This window comes from Olea europaea, chromosome 23, assembly GCF_002742605.1.
Source record: "Olea europaea var. sylvestris chromosome 23, O_europaea_v1, whole genome shotgun sequence".
Classification (NCBI taxonomy): Eukaryota; Viridiplantae; Streptophyta; class Magnoliopsida; order Lamiales; family Oleaceae; genus Olea; species Olea europaea.
The window spans coordinates 7,938,248-7,963,917 of record NC_036259.1 but is presented as its reverse complement, the minus strand read 5'-3'; the positions used below and the strand labels follow the sequence as shown (position 1 = coordinate 7,963,917).

The 25,670-nt window shown below is 33.7% G+C and overlaps 3 protein-coding genes across 8 annotated transcripts in view; 2 read left to right on the top strand and 1 right to left on the bottom strand.

Annotated features, from left to right (window-relative positions):
• The first annotated feature begins 1,150 nt into the window (after positions 1-1,150).
• Positions 1,151-25,472, top strand: LOC111372275 (TOM1-like protein 4). 3 transcript variants are annotated; one of them, XR_002698738.1, is made up of 12 exons: positions 1,151-1,305; positions 1,909-2,051; positions 3,361-3,439; positions 3,687-3,785; positions 3,875-3,988; positions 5,767-5,909; positions 6,731-6,812; positions 7,654-7,739; positions 7,822-8,016; positions 8,561-9,254; positions 21,987-21,992; positions 25,461-25,472. XR_002698738.1 is itself a non-coding variant. In XM_022994523.1 (10 exons), the coding sequence occupies exons 2-10, from the start codon at positions 1,945-1,947 to the stop codon at positions 9,207-9,209; spliced, it is 1,554 nt and encodes a 517-aa protein (XP_022850291.1). In that variant the 5' UTR covers positions 1,151-1,305; positions 1,909-1,944; the 3' UTR covers positions 9,210-9,530. The 3 variants fall into 3 exon arrangements, 2 of the variants coding, with proteins under 2 accessions (XP_022850291.1, XP_022850292.1); XM_022994523.1 differs by lacking the exons at positions 21,987-21,992; positions 25,461-25,472 and having other exon boundaries at positions 8,561-9,530; XM_022994524.1 differs by lacking the exons at positions 21,987-21,992; positions 25,461-25,472 and having other exon boundaries at positions 1,158-1,269; positions 8,561-9,530.
• LOC111372277 (probable calcium-binding protein CML44) lies at positions 10,336-10,950 on the bottom strand. Its single transcript, XM_022994525.1, has 2 exons — positions 10,828-10,950; positions 10,336-10,669 (listed from the first exon to the last, which is right to left on the bottom strand). The coding sequence occupies exons 1-2, from the start codon at positions 10,839-10,841 to the stop codon at positions 10,429-10,431; spliced, it is 255 nt and encodes an 84-aa protein (XP_022850293.1). The 5' UTR covers positions 10,842-10,950; the 3' UTR covers positions 10,336-10,428.
• Positions 19,632-25,670, top strand: part of LOC111372274 (probable RNA helicase SDE3) — a 53,628-nt gene continuing 47,589 nt past the window's right edge. Inside the window, exons 1-4 of one of the 4 annotated variants that reach the window (XM_022994520.1) lie at positions 19,632-19,926; positions 20,241-21,391; positions 22,791-23,000; positions 24,572-25,670. In XM_022994520.1, coding sequence (XP_022850288.1) covers positions 20,282-21,391; positions 22,791-23,000; positions 24,572-25,537 — 2,286 coding nt within the window. In that variant the 5' untranslated portion in view covers positions 19,632-19,926; positions 20,241-20,281 and the 3' untranslated portion in view covers positions 25,538-25,670. Of the gene's footprint in view, positions 20,008-20,240; positions 21,392-22,790; positions 23,001-24,571 lie in introns of all 4 variants that reach the window. The other 3 variants (XM_022994522.1, XM_022994519.1, XM_022994521.1) reach the window with 3 other exon arrangements.

Genomic DNA, 25,670 nt, shown 5'->3' with positions numbered 1-25,670 from the left:
TTTGTTGAGTGTTTTCAGAACTTTCAATAAAAACATTCCAAACAATTAAAACGCGTTTCAGTTTATATTATAAGTTTAGCTTTGTTTTCAAAAATACATTTTTTTAAATATCAAATCACAAGTTTTATGAATAAAATTGAAAAACACATCCTTATTTATTATTATTTTTTTAATAATTTGAAGTGATAATTGGTATAGGCTGACTCTGGTCAACACCAGCAATGGTCAATGTAAACACTAAACAGTAGACCATTGTGGAGGTGGGCCATTTTAATGACGCGCTTGTGGTACTATTTGCTTAGTCGTTAAACAACGAAAAAGTCAAAGCCAAAGAATTATATAACGACAAGGCTGTGACGATCTCCCATGACAGACCAATGGTTATAGCGAAGAATGCAATAGAATATGGTCAACGGATGGTAAACCCCTAGTCGTGTAAATTGTAATTACGGAAATTTGCAGCAGTGGCCTCCAAACTTTATAACTTGGAGCATTTGAGTCACCATTTTTAATATTTAATTTTTCTTGGATTTTGAGATCTTCAAAGTCTCAATAGGTGCAAGTAAAGTCCTTTTAGAAGGAAGTGTTATACATTTTTTTTTTGATAACTTTTATGTCTTCAAAAAGAAACAAAAAAAGAAAAAATAGAAGAAGAAAAGGAAACTAATTATGAAAAATCACATTCATTTTCAGGATCCATCGATATACCTTTTACCTGTTGTAATCTCCATCATTATCCATAATCCCTTATTGCTTTCATCCCCTCCACTCGAGGAAGTGGTTTTAATGATAAAGAACATAATTAATATATTTATTATTATTATTTTGCTTGTTTTTTAAGAAAATCCATTCAAAATGATCATATGTGGATCAAGTGACACATTTCATGAAATTCTTCACGATTTCGGTCCAAAGGACTTTATTGTACTTAAATTGAAAGTTTTGGGCATCTCAAAATTAAAAAAGAATTGAATGGAACCTATATACTCTTGAATGGTAATTTCTTCGAACATTGTTCCAAACACCTGGACGCATTAAAAAAAAAAATAATAATAAAATAAAATAAAAAATTATATAATATTATATAATATTATGTCAATTTTCATTCTTGCAAACAGTAAAAAGATTGAAGCTTAAGATGGCATCGTACCAAAACCCCATATAGAGCAAAATCCCTTCATTCCTCTCTCTCTCTCTCTCTCTCTCATATTTATACTATTATATTCTTCTCTCTATAAACTAAACTAGACGGTGGGGTGGTTCTGACCGGTGATCTTCTAAAGATCCTGACTTTTTTCTGCTTTGGTATTTTCTTTGTCTGAATTTGATTCTTTTAATTCTTGATCCTTGTGATTATGCGAACTGGTTCTCTTTCTTTGCTTGAAAGAATCGATGTTTCATTTTTTTTTTCTCTGTGATTGATTTTGGAATTGAGACTTTATTTTCTTGGATGTTATTTTGCGGGTCGGAATTATATTTTTGGTCACTCTCTTTAATGACTTTGTTTATTCGTTTGGTGATTTTTCGTAATTTAAATTATCAGCGGGTTTGCATTTATTGCTAAGAGAAAAGAATTATAGCTTGGTTTCTTAATTATAAGTTTTGCTTTATCTCGTACTTTACTTCTGAGGCTGCTTGATTATCATATATAATTCTAGAGTGTAATTTTGCGTATATTTGAGCATAAATTTATCAGTTTCTTTCTGGGTTTTCCTGTTGTCATTCCATTGCGCTAGAAAATGTGTCAGATCTGTTTTCGTGTCTTATATGATGCAAAGGGTGTGCCCATTCTTCAAAAGATTTTGTTGTTTGGATTTCTTAGCTGTTCTGTTAGTCTGTATTCTGCAGGTACCTGGGTTATTTAATTGGTGATGTGAATTGACTGTGTCGAGTTTGTGTTTGTTTTAGGAAGTTAAAGGAACCGGCATTAGAAAACAGACAAATATGGCTAACGCGGCAGCTATTGCTGAGAGGGCAACTAGTGACACGTTGATTGGTCCAGACTGGGCAGTGAACATAGAGCTTTGCGATGTCATAAATATGGATCCTGGGTATTGTTTCGTTTATTTTTCCTTTCCAAGTCATTTCGTGTAACTTTTACTTGAATAGATTTGTATATTTTTCCTTCGCGGTTCTTGTTTTTTCCAGTCCAGATGATTCACATCTTTGATGTTGCAGTTTTATTGGCATATTGATTTTTAAGGTCGTGATTGCACCCTGGAAGTCTTTTTAACGGCTAGAGAATTTTTCACTTGTGTGGCCTGAAATTTTATTTAATTACAATGAGCATGTTTGGCTAAGGTTAAAAATTAGTAACTTTTGGATGCTTTTAATCTATTTTTAAATAATCTAATTTTTAACTAAACAAAAGTTAATTATTTTGAAATAAACTCTTTACCTTACTGCCCGAGACATACTTATTTTAATGTTGATCAATTAAAAAAATTTACGAATTTATACTTATTCCTTACAAGTAAACTTTTAAGCGAACCCTTTTAAGCTTAACAAAACATGCTCGATGTGATAGATTTCCGGTGATGCTAATTTATTATTGATGCAAGAAGTAGATGCCATCTATTTGTTTTTCTCCCTGGACAAGTTTTGGAAATCGTTGATTTATTACATTTGAAGTGGAGTGAGTAGCGAGAATGTGATTTTAGGTAGGGTCAGTGAATAATATTACAAGATATCCATCTTGCTAAGCATTAATAGATATTCCTTTTTTTTTTTGTTTTTTAATAAAAACAAGGAAATGTATATGTCATGCTCCGAGGCTTTCTTTCCCCTTAGAATTTTGAATTCGAGTGTCAAATTTGGAACTCGCTGGATCATATTTCATATTTGTACTTTCAGTCTCTTAGAACATTTTCAAAAGACTCTTTAAATACAAAATACTCTTTATTTTAGAGAATCAATGCTTAAAAATGAGCTCCAAAAAACTCTCTATTTTAACTTTTTAAAGTAGAGAGTGTGTTTGACTCTCCAAATTTAAAGAGCTAAACCCACTCTCTATTTTTAATGTACAATGATTGCATTTAATACATTACAAATTTCAATACTCTACAATTTAAAATTTTCAAATTACATTTGAATTGATTGGTCATTAATATATAAAATTTTTTTTTTTAAATATGTGGAGAAATTATTAAATGTTCATTGGAAAAAAATAAAAATCAAAAATCAAAATAGAGAGTTTGTTGGAGTGTATAAATGAAATTACTCTCTAAATATAAATATGCTCTCTATTATGTATAAGATGCTCTTTATAAATATAGAGTATTTTGGAGATGCTCTTAATATGTATTGCAAAGGTTGAAGTAAATGATATTTTTGCGTAATCTCATGAAATTGAAATCACAGGCAAGCAAAGGATGCACTGAAGATACTCAAGAAAAGATTGGGGAGTAAAAACCCTAAGATACAGCTCCTTGCATTATTTGTGAGTGTTTTCAGTTTTCCCTTCTTAGACATGGACCCTTTGATATGTTTACCCTGATAAGTCTAGAGCATTAACCTGTACAAAGCACATTTTTCAAGATTTACTATGTAGACTCAGGAAAGGTATACTTACAAGAGAAGGTTGATGGCAACATTGGTCAAGTTTTGAAGTAATATCTACTCTGTGGATAAAAGGGTTTATAAGGCAATTGTGCAAAGTCTATCCTTACAAACATGTTTCGTTCTAGGTTCTGGAGACTCTTACCAAAAATTGTGGGGAGAATCTGTTTCAGCAGATCATCGAGCGGGATATTCTACGTGAAATGGTCAAAATAGTGAAGAAGAAGGTATCATCTTTGCTCTTGATATCTTTTGTTATTACCCTTCGAGACCCTAATGTACCTTTTATGTATTGCGTTCAATTATACTCTTGCAGCCTGATTTAAATGTGAGGGAGAAAATCTTAATCTTGATAGATACTTGGCAAGAAGCCTTTGGGGGACCCAGGGGAAGGTTTCCCCAATATTATGCTGCCTATAATGAGCTGAAGGTAATTTACATCTCTTTGTGCTTTTTATAGGTCGGCCCAATTATATTTTATAATTAAAGTTCATTAAACTCTTTGCAGTGAAAGCTTAGTCACATTTCATTTGTAAAACTGAGCTTATATGCCATTATCTCTATTTGCTTAAAGAAGATTGACATTTACTTGCAACCTTCTGTTATTTCATTTATATAATCATTATTAGCTCATGCTGTTAGTACTATACCTTGATATTATATTCCTGTTGATAGAATTCCATCAAAAGGTAACATGTCTAAAGGAGAAATATTGTTTTCTCCATTACAATTACAGTAGCATCAATTTGTATTTTAAGATTTGTAAAACAGATGATAGATACATTCAATATAGAAAGAACTGTTAAATGAGCTTTACTACCTCCTCTCCTCCCCCCCTCTCTCATGTCAATGGTTTTTCTGTGTTTTGAGGTAGCTTTTATCATTGATCTGCTAATACATGCGCCCTAGCTTTTATTGGCTTCAGGCATCTTTTCCTTGGTATTTGCGTACACAAATAAATTGAGTTTGAAAAGAAGAAGCTGGGTTGGAATTTTTTGTTACATGCCGTTCAGTTCTTACATTATTGTTTATCTCAATTTTGGGAAAACCTTTTTTTACAAAATATTTATTTAAGTACCTTGAGGGATCTGCTTGGAATACAAATTTTTAAGAAGCATACAAGCTTTGAAAAAAGGATTATATTAACTTAAATATATTGGCTTCTTTCTCTCCTCTTAAAGCTTTTGCTGAATGTCGAGGCAGTTTTTCAGCTTCCTGTGGATGCATGATTCCCTTTAAGTTATGCATTGAAATTTATCTCTCACTGATGAAAACTTTGAAGAAGCTAATTTGAAAGTGCATAAAGGATAAATGCTCATCTGTTGTAGCCCAAAAATAGTTTTTTAGATATAATAACATGCACGAGTTCAGCTCTATGAGCTTATTTATGTGCAATGGCTACATATATCTGTCTGAATGTAGTTCTGTACATGATAAATTGTTATCACTCTTGTGCTTGCTTATACTGTTGGGAAATTGATGGAATTATGTTCAGAAAAATGATTTGCCCAGAAACTTAATTCATTTTTAAAATGCTATTATGCATGGAGAATTTTTATTCTGGAATCGAGTAAATGCTACCAAATACAAGAGAATAAAATCAGTTTTCACGACCTCTAGAAAATACTTTACATTGTAGCAAAGAAATACATGCCAGATCATTTGTATAAGCTTTTTTGTTGTGTATGTGAGGGCAAGGGAGGGAGGGAGATCTGAGAGCTTTCTGATTGAGTAAATTATTTTTCGTTTTCAGAACTCTCATTGCATATATTATTAGACTATACTAGACACTACAATGAACAAGATTTTAGTTTGTTTTCTTTCTTAATAATGCCATTGACCTTCAAGAGACCAATGCCTTTTGCTTTACCAGTTCACTGGCTTTAACTTTGCATGTAACAACTGGTCTCTGCAGTGTGTTAGTTTACATTCTAATTTTCACATGATTTTGTATTATACGATTAAATTATCTTATCTAACTTGCTTCCTTGTATTTGATGCTTGACTGATATAACTCTATCTTCCTTTGTTGTATACTCTATCCCTCCAACTTCAATGCATTTGTGTTACACAATGTTAGATATGGCTCGAGAATGCAATCAATAAGATTTTAGCTTTTTTCTTCCTTAGCATTGTCCGGTGCTATTAAATCATCTGAATGAACACGCCATTAAAGTTCAAGAACTCACTTCTGTTTGAAAATGACAGTCTGCTGGTGTAGAATTCCCACCTCGAGAGGAACATGTACCACTATTCACCCCACCACAAACACATCCAATAGAGTATTCTGTTTCTGCATATGAGGAAGCCGCTGTTCAGGCCTCTCTTCAGTCAGATGCCTCTGGGCTCAGGTTTATCCTTTTCCCTTAATTTTTGCATTGCACTGATCGGTTCACAAAGCTTTATGTACTTAAATAAAATAGTTACATTCTCATCGTGATGTTTATTTCTAAACTAAAAAATGCTTTCAGCTTTTTCCGACTGCCAGGGTTGAATATGTTGTCTTAGCAAGTGGAGAGTTTAGTGGGGATGATTGGTGTAAACTGTATATGACTACAATTATTGTGTAAATAGTTTATTTAGAGCTTTGTTTCCCTGTGTGTTTGGATGACTTCCTTTTAAGTAAAACAAGTAATTTTGAGAGCAACTGTTAACTTACTGTCCAAGTAAATAACTGCATGCAACATGTGTGGCTAAGTATAAATATTACTTTCAACTTTTCTGTGAATTATGTCTCTATCCACTTTTCAAAAAAAAGCTGCTTCTTTATAACTTTAGCTTAGCCTAACTTCCTCCATTTTCCAACTTTGGCCATAAATTTTTATTTACTTCAGTAAACTTTTAAAGTTTAGCAAAACATGTTTCTAGATTGCTTCATTTTTAGGATTGAAAAGCATAATTTTTTTAACAAGAACTTTGATGGGGCTGGTTTAAATACATTCAATGAATTGTTCAGTCCTGATGCTAAAGTTATTCACTGGACCATTTTCTCGGCTCAAACCAATAAATTGGCAAGGGAATAAAATGGAAAGTCATTATTCCAATAGTTAGTACTGCTGGTAATGCTTAATACTTCTAAGTACTAAAGCAAAGAAGCTCATGACTACCATAGTCACATGGATTGCAGTCCTTAATTATAAGATTTATTTATTTTATTTTTTCAATGGTGCAGCTTGTCAGAAATTCAAAATGCTGAGGGACTTGCTGATGTTTTGATGGAAATGCTTCGTGCTTTGGATCCAAAGAATCGTCAGGTTATAATTTATTTATTTTTTTTAAATTTTATTGTGTTGTCGTTTTTCTCTTTGTAAGATTGACTATGGAAGTAGTGGTGATGGATGAGGGGGGCTGTGAGGGATTCGGGAAGAAGATTTAGATTCTTCTTCTTACTTCGGAAAAATATATGACAAGACTTTGTCCACCTGGAGGATTAAAACAATGCACTTAATAATTTTTCATGCTACTTATTTCTTTTCATTAGCCACATTAGTATCTCTATTAATTTTATGGCCCTCCCAATAAATCATTTTTATGCTTTACGAGCATAAACAATGACCATTTTTTATGTTGTTCAGGAGAAAGACATAATGCTTAAATTGCAACAAAAATGAAAGTTAAACAAGGAACAACCTTGGTGACCAAAGTGAAACAATGCATTAAGTTGGGTGGCTAACTGTGTTTTTAACCCATTATAATATTGTATCTGGGGCAAAAATCTTTTTTTCTTTGAAAGACAACCTTCTCTCTTACTTTATTGATAGAAGTAGGAATAAATAGAATATCTTATAGGAGGAAATGCTGAAGTGAACTGTTCGGCAGACTCCCACACGTTACGCACCCATTCGCCACTTTGTTCTCAACTCTTCTCTAGGCATTTCTTGTTTCTATTGATCAGAGAGCGACAAATTTGATGCAGATTAGATTTTTTTATAATTAAGTTGAAAGCACGGCTCTCTCGGAAGAAGAATATTGTTTTTGCTGTCGATTATTCATATTTTTGGTTCATTAACAGTTAGGATTTCTTTAAGAGGAACTATGGTTCTGCTGTAGATTATTCATACTTACTGTTTATTAACCTTTTGGATTTGGGCACAGGGTGTAAAGGATGAGGTGATCGCTGACCTTGTTGAACAGTGCCGTTCATACCAAAAACGAGTCACAGTTCTTGTGAATAATACTGCGTACGAATACAGCTTTTCTTGGTATTTTGATATTTTTGAATTTAATTAAGTTTCTAAGAGGAAATGTCGCTTCTTTTTTCAGGGATGAGGATCTTCTATGCAAGGGATTAGCACTGAATGATAATTTGCAGCGCGTTCTGAAAAAGCATGATGAAATTGCCAAAGGAACCCTGACAGTTGCATTAGGGACAACAGAGACTCCAGTTGCACCTCCTCTTATGAATGTCAATCACGAGGATGATGAGTTGGAAGATGATATTGCTCAGTTAGCACACAGGTTAACTTAATTACACTACTTTCTTGTTTGGATTCATTTCTTATCGTACTTTGTGCATTCTACAAGGGCTGCATCAAGAATATGCAACTAAGATAACTGCCGTAAAAACCTCGATTAGCCTTTCCTCTTTGACTAGAGATTAGGCGAAGCATTTAAAGATGCACGTGACCAAGGAAATCTTTAGGTTCAAGAATAATAATGTTGAGTGTAAATTGAAAATAACAGGTTCCTCTTTACATAGTAAAAAACTTAAATCTTATGAAACTGCTGCTAATATACTAAAAGTCTAAAACTAATCACATCAAAATTCTAGTTATCAAAACTACCTAAAGCTTGTAAAATCAACTCTTGTTCTAGGAGAAACAGGATTATAAATAGAAGTTATTTGCATAAAGGTACATTTCTAGGCGCCGCGGGTACTGATGCTGCAAGTACGCTCTACATTTTTGTTATCTTATTAACACAACATCGAATAGTACTTTGATAAATTTTCCGAACCCTTCTTGAATGAGGTATTGATGTTACATTACTGCATTCATTGCAGATCATCAAGGGATACATTGCAAGGACTGTCACGAAAGCCCATTGCTGGAAAGAGTGAACCCACTTGGACCAAACCAATTGTTCCTCCACCATCAATAACTAAACCTACTAGTTCTGACTCTGGTACGGTGGATTATCTAAGTGGGGATTTCTATGAATCAGAACGGTCTTTGGGAAGATCAGGATCAACTCCTATTTCTGCTCGGTCTCGGTCTAATGGCCGAAACTCAACCCCTAACGTGAAACCCAAGTTGTCCACCTCCCCTCCGGACGATTTGATAAATCCGACAGCATCAATGTTTTCTCCAAAATCCCCATACAATGAACCTGTTCCAAAAAGCAAATCTTCTGATGAGTTGCCTCCGGCTCCTTGGGACGTTCCTGCCCCCGTCCCACTCCCGCCTCCACCTTCCAGGTATAACCAGAGACAGCAATTTTTCGAGCAAAACTCTTATGGTCGTGGTGCCTCTCACTCGAGTAGTGGATCTGGTTCTTCTTACGACAGCTTAGTCGGGCAAACTCAGAATCTCTCTATCAAATCACCAGCCAATACCCGACGGGAAAATTCTACTGAAGATGCACTGTTCAAAGATCTGGTTGATTTTGCAAAAGCCAAGTCCTCATCTCCTAAACCTAATAGGTCATTTTAAGTGAGCAGAAATTATTTGGATGGTCTAGAGTGAGCATTGATCCATCAAAATAGCCTTCTTTTCTGAAAGTTTCTGCACCTATAAATAAAGATTTATGGAAACTTGGTTTATTTATAAGTAGCAATGGTTGATTTATAAGTAGCAATATGTGAGTAATTTGTTTTGATGATTTGGAAGCTCTGGTCTATGTATAGCTGGTTAACGTTTTAGCTGAGCTGAACTATGTTTATTTGTATGTATATTGTCTTATTTTTTGACTGCACAACTGGCTTCTATTATTTATAGTACATTTAGGTTGGACGGCATAAATTATTTTTATCTGTTCCATTTGATTTATTACTCTGCCTATAAATTCGTGATGCCATTCATCTGAAGTCTAGATGATCATTTGTTTGTGACATTGGTTTAGCATTATTTCGTGAAGTTTGAATGCATTTTTAGATATTGGACAATGTATCGATGATGATACTGACACATATCATCGATTATTTTGACTCTAAATTATTAGCATTATTCTAAATTCATTGGATGTTTCCAAAAATGACTTAATGATAATCAACTAGAGAGGTCGTCATTAAAGCACCTAATAAAAAAGGATATGATAAGTCATAAATATTTTTGATGTAAAACAGAGAGAAAATGAAAAGAAAGTAGAGAAATTAATATATATTTATATATTTTATTGAAAACCAAAATTTCATATTTACAAGGAAGAGTTGGAAAATTCCTTCTACAAGGCTCCATACAGAATACTCGCATGCAGGGGGATGGGGTGGGTATTTTTTTAGCCAATTTTTTTTTGGGTGGGCCCCTGTATGTGAGTATTCTGTATGGAGCCTGGTGGAGAATGAGATAGAATAGCATTTCCCGGAAGAGTTAGGGCTGCAAATGATACAGTGATGATGATAATAACTACAGTTGAAGGGATATAAACATATTATTTACAATAATTCATTCAAACTTGACATCATATAAGTATGCAAAGAAAAACATATCACTTCCTTGGTTATTGTAAACAACATCATGTTGTTAATAGACGTGTGTATTTTATTGATACTCAAAACTCCATATTTACAAAGGAAGAATTAGGGTTGCAAATGACACAGTGATGATGATGATGATGATAACTAGAGTTGAATGGATATAATTGTTATTCACTGATAAATATATATGTACAAACTTTACATCATTAAGTCTGCAAAGAAAATCATAACACTTCCTAGGATTGTGCAAACAGCATCATGTTCTTGAACTCCCCGAAATCAAGAAAGCCGTCGGAGTTTGTATCATACACATTGATAATAATTTTAGAGTCCAGGCTGTTGCAATGCTTATCCCATAACCCTAATCTTGACAATGCAATTTGAAGCTCCTCACTTGAAATCAATCCATCGCCGTTCAAGTCGAAAATCTCGAATGCTTTACGCAGATCGTTCTCGAATAAGCTATCTTGATCGTCCCTGTGTTTGTTTTCATCCATGTTAATAATCGAGTCATAAAAGAATATGAAATCGATAAAATCAAGGGATGTTTTGCCCAACAATAACTCTAACTCATCTTCTCGGCATGTATAGATGCCAATTCTTTGAAGAAGCCACATTAACTCGTCGATACTCACCCTGCCATCGCCATTTTTGTCGAGCTTATTGAAAATTCGTTGCAAGTGGCTGGTACTTAGAGAAAACATGTCGTATCGAATTTCTTATGTTTGTGTTGTGTTGTGTCGTGTCGTGTTTTTGGTTCTGTATGCTTGAGGTTGCTGCAAATATATAGCAGGTAGAAGATTGTCCATTTCCATTATTGAGATTAGAATATGAGGTTGTCTTTTTTTGTACGGAATATACAAATCAATTTTATCTTAACTTGTGGTTGACGTGATGGGAAGTTTCTTGGCAAAGGAGAACAAATTCATTGACAGTCTTAAATGAAAAAGACTTTGGTGATTGAGATTATAGAACGAAACTTCTAGGAATTTAAGCATTCTGGCTCTACTCTTAAATGAATTCATAGATTTCTCTGGATTTTTCCTTTGTCTTTCTTTGATTTCATAGATAATTGTTCTTTGACGGCCTGAATGGGTAGTCTTTGAATATTTGTTTAATCCATCCATTCTTCAAGAGCCATCACCATACGGGGTGAAATTTGGCTGGGGTTCGAGTCTCAATCGACTCATCATGTCGAGTGTCTAGCCTAGATTCCATACGGGGTGAAATTTGGCTGGGGCTAAGCTTAGATGACTAAAAAGTGTTGATCGTGTCCAATCAGTTTTACACCTCTATTGCCTATCACCATATATTAGGTCATGTTCAAGTACTGATAATGAATGATAAATTACTTGAATTGACCTGATTCAAATATTTGTAATTAATTTAAGCATGCTGAAAAACTATCAATAACTACAAGAATCATATGAAATTAGAGGGGGCTTGAAAATCATCATTTTGCAAAGAATTCTTATGAAGATTAACATTTGGGTTTTATAGTAATAGACTCCTTCAATAAGTGGTTCTACCTCTAATTTCTTTTTCCTTTTTTAAATTCTGCAGTTCAAATAAATTTTTAAGAATGAGGATAAAAAGAATAACCATCTAAAACAATAGCATTTGATGACAAGTCTTTGAAAATCATACACATGATAACATATATTGTCGTAAACAATAAGGCTCGAGAATATGTTCACTTTTGTCATCAAATTGTGATAAAATATAAAAGAATGTATCTCTACGTTAAAATTTGATAGAACGATCTCAACTCACGCGCTCAAATGACGACAAGTATTATTATGTTTAAATCTTAGGGCTTGTTTGATAGGTACCCAATTCCATGGAAAATGGAATTCATTTTCCAACTTCCACTTTTTATGATGTTTGACAACAATTTTTTCCATGGAATTCTCTTTTTTGGTTTTCTTGGTTTGCTACATTCTCTTGATTTCTAGGCTGATCTGCCATTTTTCTTCTTCTTCTTCTTTTTTTTTGGTTGACAATGGAAATAAATTCTAAAAATTATTGTAAAAAAAAATTTCCCTTTAATTGACAATTTTCATGTAAAACAAAGTTAAATAAAACCAAAAGATAGATGATTTTATTTATTTATTTTGGCAATGGAAACAAATTTCATCTCCAATACCAGTAAAATCTATTTCTTTAACTGACAATTTTCACATAAAACAAAGTTAAACGAACATAAAAAAATACTTTTATTTTAACATTTTTCACATGGAATTCGTTTTCTTTCCACTCAAATTCCATTTTTGCAATCAAACAGACCCTTATTTTACTTTGATTTCATCTCTTACTTTTCATTAAATTTAGTTTTAATCTTCCTATTTTTTGTTGGAATATTATTATACAACTCATATGAACTAAGAGTGAAACCAAAATTCATTAAATTACTTCTTTTATACTCTTTATTTATCAACAGCAATAATGCCGTGGAATTCAAGTTTTCATTAATTTCGTCATTTCATCCTTGTATATACCTTTTTTTTCTCATGTTCCTTATTTTCAGCCAACCAAAGATTTTATGACTTACACGTAAAAGAAAAGCATCAATTATGAAAATAGAATTTCTGCCAAAACCATTTATACAAGAAAAGAAACTATAGAGTTATTTTATTTATAAATATGTCAACCAGTTAATTAATTTATCCAATAAAAAACATGTCTTCTCTACTTAAACAACCTATAATTGATGGTAGAAAACATTATGAAATAGCCCCATGGGGCATAGCCTAGTGGTGCAAAGGATAGGAGTGAGGTTATCTCATGCCTTGCTAACAGCCACAGTGTGGGGATTTGATTCCTGAGACATGAAATTGGACTCCTTGTAGACGCAGTATACAAACAGCTTTTGTTCCCTGACATGTTGGGACACATCTCGCGATTTACCTCCCTCGCAAAGTTTTAGGGGCGGAGCCATGAGGGCCCTCAAGGTTGGGGTTCAACCTTTTAGAAAACATTATGAAATACCATATTTTGTATAATGGATGAGACAGAATGAAAACAACGTATGTGAGGATTAATTGATTTTTATTTAATTTAATAAATTTGTTGACAAATTAATTGGCAAAACAATCGCTATCAATTTAATGATGTATATTCCTTTTGTTAAAAAAAGAGAATAAAAGAAGTAATTTGATGAATTTTGGTTTCATGTTCATATGAGGCGTATAATATATTGATAATAAGAATAAGAAGATTAACAACTAAAGTCGGTAAAAAATGAGAGAGGATAACAAATTAAAATAAGATTTGACATTAATGACTGGTGTCATCATTTTGAATAAGTAATTTGAAAAAAATAAGAGATAAAGCGTATCTTTAAAATACTCTTTAAATATGAGATGCTCTTTAGTTTAAAGAGTCGGCACTTAAAATCATCTTCAAAGAAATTTTTTAAATTAACATTTTAATATAAAGAGCAAGTTTGGCTCTCCTCTCCTCACTCTCTATAATTAAATACATTCAAAGTATTTAAATTTTCAATGCAGAAAAACAATATAATAATATAAACAAAAGTTAGTTAAAATAAAAAATAGAGAAAATAATAAATTTTTTTTTTTCATTTTCGAGTGGTAAGATTAAGAGCTAAATTTTTATTCTCTAAATTTATAGACGCTCTCCAAATTATAATACTAAGTGGAGTAGAAACTAATTATGACACAAATTACCACATGTCATTAACTGAGTTAATAATCTTACTAAGCCCCAATTTGGTGTTCATTGTTTCAAAAGAAAATTTTGTTACAGAATCATTTTCGACAAAACATTCACACAATTAAATATTGAGTACATAAATTCAAAATTTCCCTACTTTTTAACCACAAGTTCTCTAAAAATACTATTCAAATTCTTTATTTTTTTTTTTTTTTTAAAATAATGAGAACCAAAGAGGGTTAAGTTGCAAAAATCATCCCAATAAAACTTTTCTCACTTAAAGAGGGATTGTGTAAAGCGGAAGTGTGTAAAGAGGAAGTCGATTCAAATTAGATTTTGATGTTTCGACTTCACGGGATTGTATTTAAATAAGAATAATTTTATCTGGCACCAGTTTAAGTGGCTAAATTTTATATGTTCAATTAAATGAGTCATGTTACTTTGTAATTAAATGAACTTATCATTTAATATCATGTAATAGCAACTGAGATCAATGCTTAATACCAGTGATCGATAAATAATCACCAAAATGACAATTCCAAGAAGCGGTCTGGACACGCCCCAAGGACTCTGAAGAGTGAGCTACCCATTCACTCATTATTCTATTTCCCTTCACCGCACACAATTGGAAATGGCCATGGTTCACATTTTGAACGTAAATTCGTCATGTAGACCAACTTTGCTGATGGTATAAAATAGAGCGAAATCCAACTTATCATCATTTGTCCACCATCAACAATTAATTCGTGCTTTATTAGGCCTACCAGTTTGAACCAAAAATATCGATTTTTTTTGAAAAAAAAAATTCAGATCAACTAGGCGCGACATGTTGAAATTCACAACGTTTGTGGTCGTTCAAGAGTTGCTATTGATATCGAGCTTAGCGCGAGCCTAGCACACTATTAGTAAGAATAGTTTAGTCTATTCGAGGACAACTGCAAAACCACGGTTACTACATCGTCGTACATAGGCTGATGAACAAATCAAGAAAAAATAGTAAAATGTTCAATTAATTATAATAGAAGAGAAAAGTCTTCATCAAAGATCAGCAACAGAGGAAAAAAGGTCTAACTGCCAATAAACATGTTGCTCAACATATAAGGAAAAGAATAAAGCCACCTGTCCCGGACCCTGTCCCCAAGCCGGGACAGGGAGCAGGGTTGGAAAAGAATAACATAGACAGCTTTCTAAAATTCTGCAAATAACCCTATAATCTTGACAGTGCATTCTGAAGTACCTCGCTCGAAATCAAGCCATCACCATTCAAGTCAAAACCCTCGAATGCTTTTCGCATATCTTTCTCGATTAAGCTATCTTGATTTTCTTCGAGCTTTTTTTTTGGTCCGTGTTGATAATCGCATCGTAAAAGAACCAGGAATTGATGAAATCAAGACTTGGTTTTGTCCAGAAATAACTCCATCTCATCTTCTGTGCAGGTATAGATACAATTCTTTGAAGGAGCCACATTAGCTCATAGATACTAAGCTTTCCATAGCCATTTTTTAATGACAGTTCATTTTAGGTGGATGCTGCTTAGAGGAAACTTTGACAATTATAAACTATAATTCTACTCCGCTGATTGCTTGAAGAAAGAAAAATAAACATTCAATAACATACAAAATTTCTACAGGGTTTTCTTAATGTGAGACTACGTTTGCTCCTATCATTGAAGTAATTTACTATGATAAAAATGTTTACAAAAAAAATTGCACTCCTATTTTCTCTAGCCTCTCTTTATCTCCTTTTTACGGCTGCTGGTTCATAAGATAAATTAGTGTAAAAGTGAATTTTACAAGAATACAAATTCCTAAATAGCTTCGGGAAGTGACAGTAATTAGGCTTCACAACTGAACACAAACGTGTCGTATGAGAGTTTGAAACAGAAACACATCATATAGACTTTGAAGTTTCCTATTTCTATTTGGTGACGTATTGTGTAGGTGTTTCATATATACATATAGTTATATATACAACAATGAAGATTACAATATATATATATGTGTGTGTGTGTGTGTGTGTGTGTGTGTGTCAAAAAGAGAATGGAGGATTTTATTTATTTATTTTTGGTTGGAAAAATGTTGATCCAATCATATTTCACTATATCATGCATATATAAACTATTATGTACATGTAGCAAAACCGTATATATATATATGTACAAAAATAAAAATTTGCACTCTTATTTTCTCTAGCATCTCTTTATCTCCTTTTTACAGCTCTCGGTTTATAAGATAAATTAGTGTAAAATTGAATTTCAAAAGTCTACAAATTCCTAAATTGCTTCACGAAATGATAGTAATTAGGCTTCACAACTTAACAGAAACATATCGTATGGGAGTCTAAAGCAGAAACACGTCAGACGGACTTTGAAGTTTCCTATTTCTATTTGGTGACGTATCGTGTAGAGTCATGAAGGTGTTGCATATATACATATAGTAATATATACAACAATGAAGATGACATTACATATATAATGCTACTTGTATATAAGGAGTTATATAATAATTTATATATAGAATATGAGTCAAAAAGAGAATAGGGAATTTTTTTGGTTGAAAAAATGTTGATCCAATCATATTTTACTATATCATGCATATGTAAATCATTATGTAAACTATTATGTATATGTAGCACAATTGTATGTGTGTATATATGTATATATAGGAGGTAGACGGTAGAAGGTGGTGGTTTTCAATCATCGAGGAAAAAAAAATCTAAGGTTGTCCTTTTTGTTACGGGATATACAAATCATTTTATCTTAACTTGCGTTTGAAATTGCTGGTAGAACATTGTAGGAAGTTTCTTGGATGAAAAGATCAAAGTGATTGACATTGCTATATAAAAGAGAATTGGTCGGAAGTTTCTTGGAGGAAAGGAACAAATTCTAGGATTCGGGTTCTGCTTATGGAGTTCAATAAATTTTGTGTACGTAAATTCGTAGATTTTTCCTTTACCTTTCTATGAATTCATAGATAATTGTTCTTTCACTAACTGAATGGGTCCATTTCTCGAGTACCATCACCATAGTGTTGAAACATGGTCTAACCGTTCGCGTCTGGAATTACTCGTCACATGACATCGAGGGTCTAGCCTAGATTTGATATGGTTATGTAGAGTCTAGCTAGTTAAGCTTATGGTCGACACGAGAATATTTTATTTTTAATTCCAAAAATAAATCAAATAAATTATGAAAGGTGTCGATTGGGAGACCTCCGTTGTCTAGGCCCAACATGACAGAAAAGTATTGGTCGTGGCCTATCCACAATAATCTTCTATTAGTCTATGTCACTATATGATAATAATCTCCAGTTTGGCTTGATTGATATCTATCTCCATATGTTACACTCAACTACTAGTGTAATTTATAATACTACTGGAACAATAACATAATATTATCTTCGGCTAATGAATATTTTTGTGACATTTAAGACTTGGATATATAAGATAATAAAAAGTTGAAAAAAGATGGGTTCTAAATGGTTTAAAGGTGGAACCATATTTAATCTGTGAATCTTGCCTTCAAGAGATCCTTTTCAGCTAAAGAATATCGTGCCAATGATGTTTTAGAAATAATCAGTTCTTATATATGTGGTCCTACGAGTGCAACTGCGATAGGCGATCACGAGTACTTTGTCTAATTTATGGATGATTACTCGAGATACAGGTACATATTAATGAGTACATATTAATGAAGTATAAAAGTTCAAAAATCTGAAAAGTTCAAAGAGTATCGTACAAAGGTTGAGAAACATTTGGAGAAAAATATCAAGACATTTCGATCAAATTAAGGTCATGAATACCTTGTACACGGATTTAGGAAATACCCGTCAGAATATGTGATTGTATCCAATCGAGGTGCAAATGGACACCCCCAACAAAATGGTATTTGAGAGAGGAGACAAAACTTTATCAAATATGGTTAAATCCATGACAAGTTTTTTATCATTTTAGGGATATACCCTCGAGACTTCGGAAAATGATAAGTGTACAGTACATGCTGTACACTTTATCTGACAGCTCTCTCACAAAATGTGGGGCTCGTGATTATTTTAATCGTGACCCCACTCCTCCATGTGAGAGGGCTGTCTACAATGCTGTGAAATAAGTTGTACCTGTAGCACAATTTCGAGACTACAGCGTATGTTGAGAACATAGTTCCATCAAAGTCTTTTCCTTAGGACTTCTCTCGAAATCTAGAATGGACGTAGACCTACCAGCATTGGTCATCTCGCATTTGGGGTTATCGAAACCTCCTATTTGGCCAATCAACGCTGCCTCGAATAGGTAGATAATGTAGCTTATTTGAATACATATGTTGGGGAATGGGAAATTGGAACTATAGAGAGAATTTTTGTCTCATCTGATCAAGAGCAGATTTTGGCTATTTCATTAGATACAATTATGCACCGCGTCCCAAAAGGAATTTACATTTATAGAAGTGGATCTAAGTGCTTGTTGAATGGTGATCTAAATCATGAAGCTGCTAGTACTTCTGATGGAGGGGTATTCGGACTCGAATATCCACTTGTTGCGCTCTACGTCAACTAGCGCGGATTGAATAGAGCTAGTCATGGCTCTCAAAGACGAGAATTGTAGCTTTATTAGGCGACGTCAATTGTAGCTCTGGTTGTTTTATTTCCCATGACAAGAATAGAGTAGCCCACTTTGTACCCTTTTTTATTCATTTAGTTATTGGCACTTCTCATTGGATTGATTTTATTCCATTAATTTTATTGTCACCAGTTCGTGGCAATCTGTTTTAGTGGATTCCATTTTGCTTTAAAAAGAAAGAATTTGGCAGAAATTTTCGTATGGCTAAGTTTAGATGTGAGCCTTTATGTTAATTTGAGGTGCTTATAATGAAACAGAAACTAAAGTTCACTGACTAAGTTGAGAAAAAAAAAGTTTGGTGACCGAAGTGGATAAACGCATATTAGGACTACAAGTGTTTTCAATCAAGTAGTCGCATTGGTACATGTTCATGTGTGGGCTCATGGTGTCAAAATGGACATGCAACCTAGAGTCGGGATTATCCAGCTCAAACAAATGGATCGAAATCAGCTTAACTCGATCGAGGTTTCATGGGTTCATGGATTGGCCAGTCAATATAAGAGATCGAATCAGGTTGACTATTCAACCATTCATGTAGGGATGTACATTTTAGCTAAAATCAAACCTGCCAAATTGAAATCGAACCAAGATCAAATGTTTCGACCTAGTTCCAAAATAATAAATTAGGAATCAAATCGAAAATCAATTTGGTCCAAGTCGATTCTTAGTTCTTGAATAGGAACTGTAAGTACTAGATTTAAAATCGAATTTGTCCTTTCTTATGAGTATTTATTTTTAAAATTTATTCATCTCAACCCCCAACGAGCTTGACTCAACAAGTAGAAGTTTCTAAACAATCAGATTCATTCATTTGAATCATTGAATCATATTGCTTTCGTTTATAATACCTACTAACCACACTTTATGTTCTGTCCGCCTCATAAACCTTTGTTGATGCATCGCACACAAAGCAACAGCTGAATCTGATGCTATTATTCTAGAGATTGAATGTTCATTGGAGACATATTTACACTGAATTAAGAAAGCATGTGTGTGTCTATTAATTTCTAGTACATATTGGAAAAATAATTTATCATTAAAAGTGATTTATTTTATTATCAAAATAAGTATTTAATTTGAACAAATGAAAAATTTATGTATTTAAAAACATAATTATTTACCTATAAGTAACTTTACTTACAAGTTGAGTTTTCTTAGCCAAACATGCACGAAGAACGTAAGGGAAGAAGAGATATTATTGGCTGTTGGAACTATGAAGTCTTCCGAAAGTCTTTCTTTTCTTCAGTATTCATATCGTTGTCTCCACTTTACTCTCTTCCTTCTCAGATACACGCAGGCAGGCTCACCGATTTACTGCTAAAATCTTGAAAATCCATTTTTAAGTCTTAATAGGATCATAGAATTACTCCTCATTTGTGCTGTTCAAGTTGCTGATTTCTTCATTCTCAGCTCAATCCTACCTGGGATAGACATCGGAAAATTCTCAGGTATGCCCACGCCCTTCTGGTAAACACGGACGATCGCACCGCTGCACATAAAGGCCTATTCATGGAGGCAAATGTGTAAGTGTATGTTTATGCTACATTTCCCAGTTACTGATTTACGAATTTTGGAGTGTGATCAATTTCCCCACTATTTTTTCGAGTGATTTTCGTTCTTCCCTGCGTAGGCCGATCTAATACTGAGATTTTTAGATTCAAATTTATCAATATTCCCAGTTACTTATTGACAAATTTTGGAGTGTGGCCAATTTCCTCACTCCTTTTCGACTAATTTTTGTTCTTCATTTTTCGTTGTGTAGGCTGTGCTGATACTAGGATTTAGCTAAGTGGTGGAGAAAAGATGGGGTTTCTTAATATATTACAGTGTATTCTTTGCTCTGAGGAAGAGGATAAGCTTGAGATTGAAAGGAATCGGTATGGATATTTTGAAATTGCTGGCCGTGATAATGATTTTGTTTCTTACATTTGTTCTAAACTCCAGTGGATTAGATTCCGACCAACCAACACCGCCACCACCAATGCAGCAAGATTTCACAATGAAAATAATCATCTTTCTTCGAATGCTTCATCCATTCAGTCCCAAGAGACCATTTTCCAAAGTTCTATTCGAGTTAAGTCACCTGGAATTGTTGAGTACAATTATAGGTCAATAGAGTCTGGAAAGAATAATATTGATCATTCGAATGTAATTAAGAGAGATCATAATCCGGAGAGAAAGGTAAACAAGCCCTATGAATTTCATCGTGATCAGAATTTGAAAGATTCTTCCTTATCCTCGTCATCATCATTCATGAAAACAGTTCAAACTCTACCTTTCGATCCTCTGAAGCCAATTGAAGGGGTTCAAAAGGGAAAAGGATTAGCCCAGAATGTAAATTCAGCTTCTTCCCACGAATCTCAGTCTTCCTTTAAATTCCCCATCACATTGCATTCGTCCAGGTCACCTCTATCATCATCTTCTTTGTTAGAAAACTTAAAAGGTTCGGCTCCAGTCACTTCATCATCATCATCATCTTCTTCCATGAAACCAGTTTCAACACGACCTTTGGAACCACAGAAATCAATTGATGGCTGTCAGAAGGGAAAGGGATTACCCGAGAATGTATCTTCAGCTACTTTTCGAGAATCTCAGTCTTCTTTTAAATCTCCTGTTGCATTGCATTTGTCTAAGTCATCATCGGCATCATCTTTGTTAGAGAGATTTCCTTCACCAAAACCACGTCCACTATCCACAAAGCCAACCTTGTTACCGACCTCAGCTCTGACATATCAGCAGGGAACAACTAGTTATATATTGGTTGAGGGTTCATCTACCTATGCTTTTTCGGAGGACATCAAAAGTTCAATTGAAAAAGAAATTGTTCCGGGAGTGCTCAAGAAGCCTTTGTCTATGTCGACGTACAAAAATTACTTCCATGCTCTACTTTATGCCGAGGATTGTTACCTTGAGGTGATTATTCACTTTTCATATAGCTTCAATTGCCATGTTATGTTATTGTTTATAATTGTTATAATGTAGCAGGATCAAATCTTTTATGTCTCTCAAACTTCAAAGATAAAGTACATTATTATGCTACGAAAATGCTAGTATACAAATTCAGGGAAAAAGGGAAGTGCAAGAGAAATAAAGAGCTTCGTGACGGTCCAAATATGTTCTGCTTTGTAAAGTATAGCCTTCTGAGGGTACAAAGTTTTGATCTTCCTTGTGCCTTGTATTTGATTAAATATGACCTTTTTTCTAGAAAATACTACTTCCATCCCATATTTTTTTATTTTTATCCTGACTGTCCCAAATTATAGACCACTTTTTTTATTGAAAGTATAGATATATATTTTTTTTGTTTTCTAATATGCCCCTATTTTTGTTATCAACAAATATAAAATAATCCTATTTAAATCATTATTTAATGTGGGGGTATATTAGGAAAAATGTAAGAAAAATTTATATTTCCAACTATATTAAATTACATTTTCTTTCTAGAGAGTGCTAGATATACACCTACTTTTGTACAAAATGGTTTACTTACACTCACAAGTGTATGTGAGAGTGAGTAAAACATTCTGTACAAATGTGTGCGCACAAATATCTTTGTCCTTTCTTAATTTGTGTGTAAAATAGTAACAAGCCTGCGACGGAGTTAGTACAAAATAAGAGAGGGTAATTTGCCCATTTAATTCTTCTTGTTTCTTAAACTTTCTTTGCATAAGTAGGGGTCACTGGACCCAACCCAATTTAAAGGGAGATGTTAGAGAGTAACAACACAATCTTTCATTTAAGTCAGAAAGAATTTTATCATTTAGTTTTAGACTTAAGAAATTTATGTTAATTGCTTCGATTCAGAATTTTCAGTTTCCTTTATTGGCTTGAGTTTTTCTAGTAACAAACCAAACTCTCGTGTTGCTGGAAGTTCTTTTAGCTCATAATCACAGTATCTGGTTTTAAGTCTTCACCCTATTTTATGGTGTTCAAATCGTGAATCTTATTTATTTACAGTGAAGTGTTGTCAAATGGTGATCCTACCTCAATCGATGCTCTGCATTCCCTAAAACTCAATAAAAAGTACCAAAAAATGATGGTAGTCGGTAGTTGTTCTTTGTGCTTTTTACTTGCTCAAATAATATTTTTAATCTTCTGACTAGATAAATGTTCAGAACCCTAATCCTTGAAATAAAAACAAACAAAGAAGCTCTATATTTTTATGGATTCTTGAAATCACTGTATTCCTTTTGTTAGGGATTTTTTTGTATTCTTTAACTCTGACTTCGGTACCTACTAGTGTGCTCATTATATGTAGAGAATTAACATTGTTGTACCACCATAATATCTTCAATTTGCTTTCTTGGATCAGAAATGGGATGGGTTTGAGATGAAGAATGTAAATCTGGAGTTGCACAATGCTGAAATCCTTTTCAAGATCGGTTATCTCTCAAGGTATAAGCATAAGGAAAAAGATAAAAAAATATTTGTAACATTTGAGGTTGGAACAAACCGGCCATTCCTGTTATCTAGAGACTTCATCTCAGTAAGGCTTTCGAATGGGAAAGGCAAAGAATTTCAGGTAAGCCTCAGTTTTTTATCAACTGAATCTACAGGATCACAGTAGTAAAGCTGATTCTTGTGTTGTCAATTTAAAATTTGTTGCTATATTCAACCAAGCCTTAATGTCAAGAAACAAGGAGGCTATAGTATTAAACTAAGAAGCCATTTCGAACAGAATGTTCAGCTTTTCACTTTGATGATGTCAAAGTACTGTTTTATACTTAAGTTATCTAAAATGGGAATTAAAACAGAGAAAAGTAAAACAATTGATGAACCTTAGCTACTGGTCATCTCATAGACTAAACCATAAAACATCAATCATCCTGACATGTTTGAATCATTTCACATCTCAAGATAGTAACTAAATCATCAACTTTTTGAGAAAAATAATTGAACTTACTCACCCCTCTTTGAACCAACACTATCAAAAGCAGACTAGAACCGGAAAGCCTAGTCCGACTAGAAAAACTAAGAACTGGTCTGAAATTCAATCCAATTGTATAGTAAAAACCAGAAATTTTGAAACTGGTAAAATAACTACTGAACTGATATTGAGAGAGAGGATATTTTCTTAACATTAATCATAGGAAAAGATACACGTGTGTGTGTGAGAGATAGAGAGAGAGAGAGAGAGAGAGAGAGAGAGTGTGTGTGTGTATTAAGAAGTCTATATTAGGAAGGTATGCTAATTAGGAATCCCTATAATTATGCCAATCCCTACAATTAAGTACACGATCCTACAGATTTATTGTTATATCCTGTAACATGAACCAACCAAATTCGCCACTTCACCCACTAAAAGTTGATTTTATTTATTTATTTAATTTATTACACCTGGTTCAGCCAAGATCTAATCCTTGATCCTTGATCCTTGATCCTTTCTCTTTCCAGGCAATTAAAAAAAAAAAAAAAAAAAAAAAAAAAAATTGAACACATGAACGTTAGATGATTGATGTTCAACATATTGGTTTATTGCAATTTAGTCAAGGCCTTATGCGCATTTTTGTTCCTCATTTTTCCTCAAAAATGATGATCAGACTATATTCCATGCATTACTGAGTAAATTCCTGAATTATAAGAAGCCCTATTGTGGTTCCACATTGTCTAGGGGTTTGGCTAGTATATTAGAACTGTCTACTGTTCCTTTTTGAACAAGTTGAATAACATCCCTTCTTCCTCATGTTTTCCTCTGTGGATCAGAATATATTCTGTACATTACTGAGTAAATTCTAGAATTTTAGGAGCCATATTGAGTTTCCACACTGTCTAGGGTTCTAGCTATTATATAAGAAATTTGTAAAATTCCTTGTTGAACATGTTGACTGTATAACTTTTCATTAGCTATATGGTTTTTATTTTCTCCTTTCCATCCCAATTGAATTCAGTAATCTCTTCACATAATCAGATGGCTATTCCGGAGTAATTGAATGTCATTTAGCTCTTTTCATGGATCTGTTTGCAATGGAAGTATATATTCGAATCTTATATTCACAAGATTTTCCTTATACATTAGATTGTCTAGTATTGAATTTTAGTAAATGTAATTCATTCCTGTCTTATTAATCTCACTGTCATCGTATTCTTAAACAGGGTAGTTTCTATCGTCTAGTGGGGAAAAATATGCTCTTGGCTGAATTTGGAGATGATTTTCACGCTCATTATCAATCAGACCGCAAATACGATGTCAAATTTTCATTCAATAGAGTTTGTTTAAAGCGGGCACACCATGCAATCGCAGTTGCTTCAGAATCCTTAGGTAGAAACTTCCTCTTCCCCGAGTCCATTCCAGAAAATAATGTTACCTCCATGGAACTGTTTATTGACCCCAAACTCGATAAGCAGCAAATTTCTTCTCTTCAACACATCTTAAGCCTCAAGGGCTCACCTCCTTACCTCATTGAGGGCCCAATATCTGTAACTGAAACAAAGGCATTGTCAAAACCTGGACTATTAATTGCAGAAGCAGTTGCCCAAATCTGTCGAAGTTCCCCATCAAATCGAATTCTTGTATGTGCACCATTAAACCAAACATGTGATGTGCTAATGAGAGGCCTCCAGCAGCGGATTCCGAAGTCTGGTATGTTTCGAGCCAATGCAGCATTTCGAGAGTTGGATGGAGTACCCTTAGATATCCTTCGGTCTTGCTCATATGAGGAAGAGGTCGAGTGCTTTTCGTGTCCTCGTCTTGATGAACTTGAAAATTTCCAGGTAATCCTTTCCACTTTCATCAGTAGCTTTCGACTGTATGCTGAAGGACTGAAGACTGGACATTTTAGTCATATTTTTCTGGTAGACGCCTCATCGGCCACAGAACCTGAGGCTATGGTGCCTCTGGCGAACTTTGCAAATGACAGAACAGCTGTCATAATGACTGGTACACCAAAGAGGAATTCAGGTTGGATTCGCTCTCCTATTGCAAGAAATAATGGATTGAAGATTTCCTACTTTGAGAGACTCAGAGAAGGCAATCTTTACCGAGGCCTTGATCCAAAGGTTATAACACTACTGAAAAATTCTGCAATAAAATCTGATGATACATTTGGATCATTCCACTGAAATTCCGTTTCTTGTACAAACAAAATGGTGCTTGCATGTTTATGTATTGGTTCCTTGAGTGCAAGTTGACCTGAGATTCCCCTGTAATTGTATTTTTCTTTGGCACCTCTGGAAATTCTCTGTTGTTCGATTA